At 43.4% G+C, this 10,522-nt stretch overlaps 4 protein-coding genes across 4 annotated transcripts in view; 1 reads left to right on the top strand and 3 right to left on the bottom strand.

Moving 5' to 3' along the window:
* LOC108971091 (protein king tubby) overlaps positions 1–10,522 on the top strand; it is a 98,115-nt gene that overhangs the window by 76,167 nt on the left and 11,426 nt on the right. The window lies entirely within an intron of this gene.
* On the bottom strand, positions 1,054–3,095 carry LOC108971090 (putative glycerophosphocholine phosphodiesterase GPCPD1 homolog 2). Its single transcript, XM_018936920.1, has one exon. It carries the CDS (start codon positions 2,963–2,965, stop codon positions 1,115–1,117), a length of 1,851 nt encoding a protein of 616 aa, XP_018792465.1. The 5' UTR covers positions 2,966–3,095; the 3' UTR covers positions 1,054–1,114.
* On the bottom strand, positions 5,040–7,102 carry LOC108971089 (putative glycerophosphocholine phosphodiesterase GPCPD1 homolog 2). The gene has a single exon (XM_018936919.1). The coding sequence runs from the start codon at positions 7,022–7,024 to the stop codon at positions 5,162–5,164; it is 1,863 nt and encodes a 620-aa protein (XP_018792464.1). The 5' UTR covers positions 7,025–7,102; the 3' UTR covers positions 5,040–5,161.
* LOC108971088 (glycerophosphocholine phosphodiesterase GPCPD1-like) overlaps positions 8,687–10,522 on the bottom strand; it is a gene marked incomplete in the record, with an annotated part of 2,811 nt that continues 975 nt past the window's right edge. The window contains 1 exon segment of the mRNA XM_018936917.1: positions 8,687–10,522. Within this exon segment, the coding sequence (XP_018792462.1) occupies positions 8,762–10,522 (1,761 nt within the window).

Here is a 10,522-nt window from a genome sequence, read left to right as displayed (position 1 = left end):
ATATATATGTGTGCATTTATATATGTAAAATTGAGAGACATATTTTTATATACATATTTACCAGGAATTAATTGTCCCACTCGTTCCGCTCTCCTCATTCGGAGGCTCACGTCTTTAAACTGTTCCATAAGTTGGAAAACCGAAGTCTTATCCTTGATTGTAAGCTCTTACGGAGGCCAAGTACAGAGGAGGGAGTAAAGAAGACATCGGTTCCTTATATTTCTGTAGAACAGCTATAGGGGAAAGGTTAGGGACTTTCACCAAAGGTGGTGGTTTGGCACCAAGAAAGCGTAGTCAAGCCAATAATGCTCTATGGTACATTTGTCTGGGAGAGAACGATCGAAAAGACGATATTTAGGCCAACAAGACCGTAGTCAAGCCTAGCGAGGAGAGCGCTCCACAGGCTATACTTGCTAAGAAGATTAAACGTGTCTAAAAGACGGCTGTTCTTAATGCCATTCTGCACATAGCAGTCATTTACACACCCGGCAGGTTCATTACTGTAATGTTCGCGCTAAAGCTCAGGGAAGTTAGACATATGAAGGGATCCGACGAGCGATATGTGAATGGGAAGTTCTCGCTGGAGAAGAGGCGTAATGGGCTTTACCACGGATGGATTGCAGCGGGGAAGTAAGTTTGGAGGAAGAATTTTCTGTAAAGATCAAGGGGTGTCTGTACTCACTAGAAATACTATCAAACTAGTTCATCATCAGACTCGCTTGGTGCTGTAAAGCCTACGGGCTAACCAAARGGAGTAACCTTGTCCTACTCACACTGAGTTGGAGACGAGTTGGATCTCCATTGCTATCTTGCGTTCTAGCGCTGGACCAATTGATCTCGCGTGTGCTTAGCCGAAGCTGGTCGACGAGTCACGCTTGTGCGACTGCAAGATGCTTTTGGCCTAGTGTAGCACGTAGATGATTTACGAAACCACATACTTGTTCTGAGCAAAGTTCATCCTGTCACAATCGTATTTACTGGACATTCATTCAATTATTCATTCTCCATTGATAATACTTTTAATTTTAATGTTTATTTAATAAATTTCGAGCTTATTACTAAATTCACTGATAAATTTTCATAGCATTAATGCAGAATTTGATACACGACATTTTCAACGACAACCGCAGCTCAGCTGTAATTTGAAAAGTTTCTGCAAACGTACATCCTTTTCGAACACATTTTGCTTATCGGCGGGCATGAGCGACTCTATATGATCATAGATCAAACCATGCACACCCTGCTTCTTGTACCATTCGATGGCGTTGCGATCGCACAACTTATCACCCCACAGCATAACCCATTTCTTCTGTCGATTGGCCAGCGCCACAGCGTCCGGGTGATTTTCAAGGATGCTCGCAGCCGGCGCAATGCCATTCAAGTCAAACGCCTGCGCGGTATTAACCGCCGGATGTAGGCAGTGCGTGCGTGGATCCAAAAACTCCGGCACATTGTGCGAAACCGTAAAGAAAACGGGATAGATATTCTGTTTAAAACGCAACATAATACAAATATCCGCATCGAAGGAACTAAAGCAGCACAAGCGACCCCAACTGACGTCCTTTACCACGCTCAATATGGCGTCTACATACTGATTTTTATCGATAGTCTGTATGCTCTCAATACCGCCAGCATAATAAGCTTGCGGCCATTTGACTTCCATATTGCAGCCGAGAAAACGATTCGTGGTGGTGAAAAACTCCGACAAAGTTGGAAACAGACGCTCTGCGGGATTGCTAACACTGCACGGCGCCGGATATTCTACGATGCGCTCATTTATAAAGCGATAAGTGATCAAATGCTGCAGCTCTTCGTAGGTGAAATCTTTGACGGATTTCGTGCACAGTTGGGTTTTGGTAAGCGGTTTGCTATCAGCAGTTAAACAAACAATCAACTCGAAGTCATGATAKATGATGGGCACCAAATCTCTAGTCAGCATCACATCGAACTCGACCATATCAGCGCCCGCCTTGTAAGCCTCCTGCATTGAGTGCAGCGTGTTCTCCAATATGKGCGCTGGATTGTCRGCAATAAAACTGCGTCCAATGCCRCGGTGGCCGATGTCAAGACCCTTCCAACGACGCGGCCAATACTGCAGGAAGGTTGTATTCAACTTTACCTGCCAATCCGGCATAGCGTTGATAACTAARTATTTSAATTTCAAACATGCCACTTCCATGCCATTAGTGATACTAGCGAAACTGACGGTCAACAGACCTTCGCTGGTATCTAAAGCCTCGGGTGGTATATACATTTGACCCAACAGCTGTACGCAACCCGTCGATTCGTTGGACAAATTCAACTTCAACAAATAACCGACCATCGCTTTGTCCACCATCATCACTTGAAACATCAATGTATTATTATTATAAACGACACCCAAATCGGGCTGCTCCTTCATTTGACTGCCACCATAAAGCATATTCGAGTATTGCGCATATGCGCGCGCTGACGGCAATATGGGTAGCATTAACTCTGGATTAACAGGCTCGAGCTTGAGTCTGATCTCTTCTTCCGGCACTATGGGTAAGTTTTCTTTTAACTCCAACGCATTAAAGAACAACTTGAAGAGCACAACATGTCCGGTGTTAAGCCAAGCTTTGCGCACTTTCAGTTTATTGGGGCAAATGCAACCGAAACGATCGACACATTCCACTTCCTTACACTCGAGTTTGATTTCGCGCGCACGCTCTTGTATCTCCCAACGTCGAGCTTGCACAATCTGTGTGGCTTTGTCCACCGCGGCGATAAAATAACGATAGCGTAAGAGTTTCTTCAGCGAAAGCTCAACAACCGCCGTCCACTCGCTATAGTCGTCTGCTGAGCGTTTTAAACGTGGCGCCAATTGCACATTCCATTCGCCGAGCGATTCCTGATTGCCCATCACGCCGACTACTTCGTAGGGCGCAATGCGTGTGCCGGTCAAATTCACTTTAAAGTGCACAATCGCTGTATCTTCCGACATGGTTTTGATACTTTGGAATCGTTTTAAATTAGCCAAAACGTTACGTTTTCTGCTATTGACACAAACACAGAAATTTAGAAACACATTTGTACAATTTATATTAGTTTTATTACATTTTATTTTGAAACAAAAAAGTTTTGACAGCATTGTGGTCTTTTTTTTACAAAAAACGATCGTATGAAATTTTATACTTTGAGTRTGATAATAGCTGAGCGATAGATAGTAAAAGAATATAATATAAATAGAGTGGGTGATAGAATAATGCGTGAGTACGAAGAGCTCGTCAAGCTGGCCAATAGGGGTAATGCTCGAAAACTCTGCGAACAGATGCGGCGACTAACAGAAGGCTTCCAAACTGGAGCAATCTCTTGTAGAACCTTTAGAATTGATCTAGTCACTGATGCCCAACGCATTTGACCACTGAAATTATGGCGCGAGCACTTCTCCAGCCTGCTAAATGGCAGTAAAAGCCTAATCACCAGGAGATGGTGACCACGATTCCCAAATTGATGACAATGGAATGGACATTCCATTGCCCGGCGCTAAAGAAATTCGTATATTAGTGACCTCTTTGAAGAACAACAAAGCGGCGGGGGTCAATGAATTGCCGGCCGTGCTATTCAAATACGATGACGAAGAATTGAGATAAGGAGCACGCAACAGCTTCTTTGTAGAATATGGTCGCACGAAAGTATCCCGACTATTGGAATTTAAGTGTGCTCTGCCCAATCCACAAAACGTAAGACCCCACAATCTGCACTAACTACTGTGCGATCAGCCTCCTCAACATYGCATATAAGGTTCTATCGATCGTACAGTGTGAAAGACTTAAGCCCACCGTCAACAAATTGATTGGATCTTRTCAGTTCGGCTTTAAGTGGTGGAAAATCAATAACTGACCAGATATTCACTATGCGCCATCTTAGAAAATACCCGTAAAAAAAGGATCGAAACACACCACCCCTTCTTCGATTTCAAAGCTACAGAGAGCTGAACAAAAAACTAAAAACTCTGTCAGGATCAGGAAGGACCCGTCCGAGCATTTCGATACCAAACGATGTTTCAGCGAAGGCGACTCCCTATCGTCCGACTTCTTCAATTCATTTTTGGAGAAAATAATGCGAGCTACAGTGCTACATAGAGAATATGTAATCTTCTATAAGAGTTAGTAAGCTTTGCTTTCTCCAGACTGGATAAAGATGGGTAGCGTATGGATTTGGAAGTGAACGAGAGCAAGACGAAATATCTTCTGTCATCGAAGAAAGAGTCGTCGCACTCGCGACTTCGCTCCCACGTGACGGTTAGCAGTCATAACTTCGAAGTCATAGATAATTGAGGCATGAACGACCCGTCAAGCTTACCGATTTCCGTAATATCTTCAAAGCGGAGAACACAATTTTTTTTCTCGCACTGCAGGTCGGTTGTTGACCTAATAACTGGTCACAACCTACGGAAATCACATGGGAGCCGGGTGGGCGTAAGTAATGAAATGCATGCAGGAAGACGCTGGAATACCTCCTATGCTTTTGTTCAGCATTATCTAGAACTTGTTTTAGATATGTTATGTTGGAGCTTGTCAGTTCAGGAGACTAAGCAAAGTATTGAAATTAACAGACCATATCAGACAATCCGTATGACGAATATTTCACCTCGAAATAAACTGAACCTTCATCTGACATTACTGAAGACCAGTAGCTCTATGTGTGGCTTGACAGCCGTCCACTATAACATAATCTAACCGTACCGACAACAGTTGGATCTACGTAACCGGAACGGACCCGGATTTTTATCGGGCCAAGGACTGAGAACTTGGCAGATTGCTCATACTGGAAATAAACCCAGCGGACCACGGATTGTAGGTTTAAAGAGAGAGCTTTAGGAAAAAAAGCACCAACACGAAGTTCTAACTAAATGGCTTTCTTGGACGGACTTTGCAAGTTTCCTTAATTAGGAGAAATTCTCACAGCCAATTGATATCAGTTTCCTTCTCTCATACTGCAGAACWCAGCTGATTAAATTTACTAACGAATTTAGCAAAAAAAAAAAACTCAGTGAACTGTTTTCTATTGCCGTTTCTAGCTTGTTTTCTATTTTTGCTTTATTCGTCACATGTTTTATTTGTAAGTACGCCAACTATATGTTGAAATATTTGAAAATTTTGCACAAAAAAAAATAACAGAAAATATTAAAATCCATTCAACGGCAACCACAACTGCGCTGTAACTCAAAGAGTTTCTTCAGCTGCTCATCTGTACCGAAAATACTATGCTTATTGCAGGCCAACAACAAATCAAGACGATCACAAATCAAAGCGTAAACACCTTCAGCACGATACAAATCTATTGTAGCGCAATCGTCCAGTTGATTACCCCACAAAAACACCCACTTATTTTGACGTACCGCCATCGCCATTGCATTCGGATGTTTGTGCAGCAGGCTAGCATTGGTCGCAATACCATTCAAATCGAATGCTTTTGCTGTATTCATACCCGGCTGGATGCAATGCGTACGTGGATCGGTAAATAGCAACGGTTCCGACTCGAGCAACAACAAAACCGGATAGATATTTTGCTTATAACGCAGCATAATGCAAGTGTCGGCATCGAAGGATGAGAAAATGCAGACGCGTCCCCAACTCAACTGCTTCACTACATCGAGTATGACATCCACATACTTATTCTTGTCCATATGCTGTAGGCACTGTGAACCGCCAGCGTGCAGTTCTTGCGGCCACTTAACTTCTATATTGAAACCGAGCATATTGCTGGTTCGCTCGAAGAACTCTTGCAATGTCGGAAAGAGACGCTCATCGGCATCGCTTACCGTTTCCGGTGCCGGACAGACAATCAAACTATCGCCGACCACTTTGTATGTCTGCATGGCCTGCAATTCGGCGTAAGTCAAGCAGACAATCGGTACGGGAACAATATCACTAATGCTACTGGGTATTGTCGACGAGTCCGGACACATCATTACATAGAAATCATGATATATTATGGGTACTAAATCTTTGGTGAGCATCACATCGAACTCCACCATATCGGCGCCGACCTCAAATGCGCGCTTCACCGAGCTGACTGTGTTCTCGAGTGGCGTTAGCGCTGCATTATGCTCCACAAAACTACGTCCCAGACCGCGATGTCCAATCAGCATGCCCTTCCAGTGGTCGGGCCAAAAATGTGTAAATGTGGTGTTCAACTTCACTTGCCAATTCGGTGTGGGATTTATTATCAAATATTGTATTTCCAATTTAGCCAGCTCCACGGCGGCCGTGTCGGGTGAGAGCAATGTCACATCTAATACACCTTCGCTCTGCTCGAGCGCTTCGGGTGGCAAATAGCTTTGCGCTAACAGACGCACACACTTGGTGGCGCCATTGAATGCAAACAATTTCAATAGAAAACCAACATTTTTCCGATTCAACATATATATCTGATAGATTAGTGCTTTTGCATTGTATGCTATGCCAAAATCTGGTTGAGCCTTCAGCTTACTGTAGCCATATTGCAAAGTGGTGTAAAAAATTTCTGCGCGTGCGGATGTTGCTATCGTTTGTAGGTTCACCGCATCCAGCGGTTCTATTTTCAACTGCATTACTTCGCCCGCCTCAACAAGCTGATCCTTCGCGTTACACTGCAACGCCTCGCCGAACAATTTGAACAACACGATGCTRCCGACATTGAGCCATGCTCGCCGCAATTTCGGWATTTCTGGTGTTATGAAACCGAAACGATCAGCCGTTTGCGCGCACGCTTCCGTTAAGCGTAATTCGCGTGCACGCTCGCCAACTTCCCAACGSCGCAATTGTACGGTTTGTGTCTTCTCATCCAACACACCGATAAAGTAACGATAGCGTATCCATTTATTTAACGGTACCGTTATATTCGCAGTCCACACGTTGTAGTCGTCAGCGCTGCGTTCAAGTAGCGGTGCACCTTGTATCGACCAGCTGCCCAGCGTTTTCTTGTTGCCTATCACGCCGACCAGTTCGTGTTCGGCGATTCGTGCGCCAGCCATTTCCACGGTAAGTTGCAATTGTCCAACTGCACTTTCCGACATTCTCTACTCCAAACTGCTTTGGATAAAGGAGAATCCGCTGTTGAGGTGGGAAAAGTAAGAATTTTTATTTGTTTTTGGTTTTTTTTTTTACGAAAGTTTTGTGTAAATATTTTTTTTTTTTTTTACTCAAGTACTCACTTGCAACGATTGACAACTGTTAAAAAAAAAAAGTTGACGAATAGGGTCCCCTTTTTACGAATATTTATTTAAGGTTACCGCGATATCGTTCGTTATATGGGCTCTTGRAAAGTTCTAGGAAGATCCGACGTTTCGAGCCAAATTTTGTTCAGTGATGAGGCCCATTTTTAGCTCAATGGATATGTAATCAGGCAAAATTGYCGCAATGGGGACGAAGAGCAAGCTGAAGAGGTTCCAAGAGCTCCCATTTCATTGAAAAATAAACAATCGTTTGATGCGGTTTGTGGGGCGGTGGAATCATTGGAACATATTTCTTCAAAAATTACGCCGGCGAGAACGTAACCGTCAATGGCGACCATTATCGCGCCATGATAAAATKTAAGCTCATGACTTCCCACAAATCGCATCAATCAATGGATTTATTGAGGGAATACTTCGACGAACTGAAAACTTCAAGTTTTGGATCCCTTGATTGGCCACCGAGATCGTGTGACATCACACCGCTATACTTTTGCCTGCGGGGATATCTAAAGTCTAAAGTCTATGCGGACAATCTCGCTTCGATTCAGACTTTGGAGCAAAACATCAACGTCGAAATGCTCGAACRAGACATCGAAAATTCCACTCAACGGATGGTCCTACTGAAACGTAGCCGCAGCTAACATTTGAAAGAGATAATCTTCAAAAAATAAACACTAAACAATGTTCTTTCGAATAATAAAAAAAATAGCTCATTAAATTTGCAGTTTCTGAGATTTTTCTTTAAACAATTGCTGAACCTCGAAATGGATCACCCCTACTTTCTACTTTATCTTCACCATAATATTGTAAATATGTAATGAATCGTACCATCAATTTCAAGCCTTAAGGTGTCTTTGAGCAACCTCAGCCACCAAACTTATATTGGCCTAGAATATTTTCATACCATTTGACTAGATTTCAGCTCCCCTGAGAACGTTGGACTAACCACATTTCCATCTTACACTTTTTTATCGGAATAAATGAATGAATGAGAGACCCGGTGACTACTTGGATAAGACATCGAAGCACCTAGATATAAAAACGAAACCAATGAAGGCTGCATCTTATGTCGTAGGTAATCTTGAAGTTTTGAGGAACTAAATTTCTAGRATTKTCACAAAATTCTTTGAACTCACGTCCGTATTTCAAGCTACTGATAACGAAAAGTATTGAAACCTTCTTAACGATACTTTAAAATACTTTGTAGRATSTTCATGGGGTAAAGACGCAGAATTRTGTTTAGGTTAAGCTTTTTCTGAKCTTTTTTTGTTGAGCKTTTTTGCTWAACTTTTTATACTGAAACTATTTGTTGAAAGCTTTATAACTAAGAACTTCTTTCAGAGATTACACAATTTTTCACAGCCATAATAACTCAGAAGCACTCACCGTTAGTTTACCAAAGTTCACTACCACAACGAAACCCTCCTCGGCAGAAACTTGAACCGAAGCACCAAAATTTGTTGTAATTTTCTGAAAAAGTGCAAAATAAACCACACAAGAAAATAAGGAACATTCAAACCAAGTTTTACTTSTTGTATAACAATAAGCCTACAAACAAATTAACMCTAKGCAAAATAACTACAACAAATTCACATTACTAAGTATACTCTCGATAGTTGAGTTCACAGGCTTCTGCTGATGCGGCGAACATTGCAAACGGAAGAAATCAGGCAAGTCAGCATCGAGCTCGAAAGCGCTGCGCTTATTCGCTGCCAACCATAAGTCCACACGATCATAAATCACACCGGTTGGAGCTTGCGCCTTGAACCATTCAATCGTTTCAGTATTCTTGAGCTCATCGCCCCAAAGGAAGACCTTTTTACCCTGCTTTGCCGCTATTTCAATCCATTTTGGATCGTTCTTTATGTGTACAGCATTTGGCACAATGCCGGCCAAGTCGAAAGCTTGCGCATTATTAATGGTGTCGTACAGCGTGTCTGCGCGTGGATCCGCATAAACGCCGAGTATGGTGGATGAGAGAAACATGACCGGATATATATTCTGTTTGTAACGCAACAGCGTGCAAATGTCGGCATCAAAACTTGAGAAGAAGCTCAGACGGCCACAACCGTGACGCAACATCACATCCAATATGCGGTCCACATAGGTATTCTTATCGATAGTTTGTACGCTCTCGCGCTCACCATTCAATATCAGCTGCGGCCATTTGATTTCAATATTGAAACCGACCGACTTATTCACTTTGGTAAGGAAATCTTCGAACAGCGGGAAGAGTCGTTGATCCTCTTGCTCCACATTATTGTGCGCCGGATATTCGATGATTTTATTGCCCACCACCTGATAGGTTTTCAAATTCTTTAACTGCTCATAGGTGATATCCTTGATTAGTACTTCGGTGAGATCAGCTTTGCTAGTGGGCGTCTTGGGATCCATACAGACATAAATATAGTAGTCATGGTAAATCACTGGCACCAAATCGCTAGTTAACATCACGTCAAATTCGACCAAGTCAGCGCCCAGCTCCGTGGAGGCCTTCATAGACGCCACCGTATTCTCAATTATTGCTGGCGCATTAGTTGCCTGCTTCAGACTCTTACCCAAACCACGATGTCCCACATCCAATGACGTCCAATTGCTGCGCCAATAATCCACAAAAGAAGTGTGAAAATCGACAGACGAGTTCGGTAAGGGTTTAATTACCAAATACTGTACATCCAAACTGCCGATAGCATTCAGCCACACGGGCGATAAGAGATTGATGYTGAAACGGCCTTCGGTGCCTTTCAAAAACTCCGGATAAATATACTGATAGCCTATCAGACGCACAAGCTCATTATCATTCTGTGTCGCATACAGCTTCAACAGATAGGCGACATTATCCAGCTGCGACACGGTCGTCTGAAATATCAATATATCGTTGGGCTTGTAGGGCACACCAAACTCCGGTTGCGTACGCAAGTAACTGTCACCGTACACCATACGCACATACTCTGTGTGCGCCTTCGCCGAGGGCAATATTGCGGACAGGCGACACGGCTCGACCGGCTGCAACTTGAAACGCAACTCCTCATTACCGGCACTCGTTTCATTCACATGCAAGGGATTGCGAAACAACTTGAATTGTACAATATTGCCCGCATTCAACCAACCGCGTTGCARTTCACGCCGCTGCGGATCGATCCAACCGCAGGTATCGCTGCGATTGCCCGMAACAGTGCCCACTTGAAAGCTGCGCGCATTGATATGGGATTCCCAGCGGCGCACCTGTATCACAGCAGTTGCATTGTCTATGGCCGCAATGAAGTAGCGATAATTGATGGTGGTGTTCACCGGCAGCGCTACGCTGGCCGTCCACACACGATGATCCTGCGTGCGATT

This window comes from Bactrocera latifrons, unplaced genomic scaffold (genome assembly GCF_001853355.1).
Source record: "Bactrocera latifrons isolate USDA-ARS-PBARC rearing strain unplaced genomic scaffold, ASM185335v1 scaffold_320, whole genome shotgun sequence".
Classification (NCBI taxonomy): domain Eukaryota; kingdom Metazoa; phylum Arthropoda; class Insecta; order Diptera; family Tephritidae; genus Bactrocera; species Bactrocera latifrons.
The sequence above is the reverse complement of the archived record's forward strand: the minus strand, read 5'-3'. Positions and strand labels throughout refer to the sequence as shown.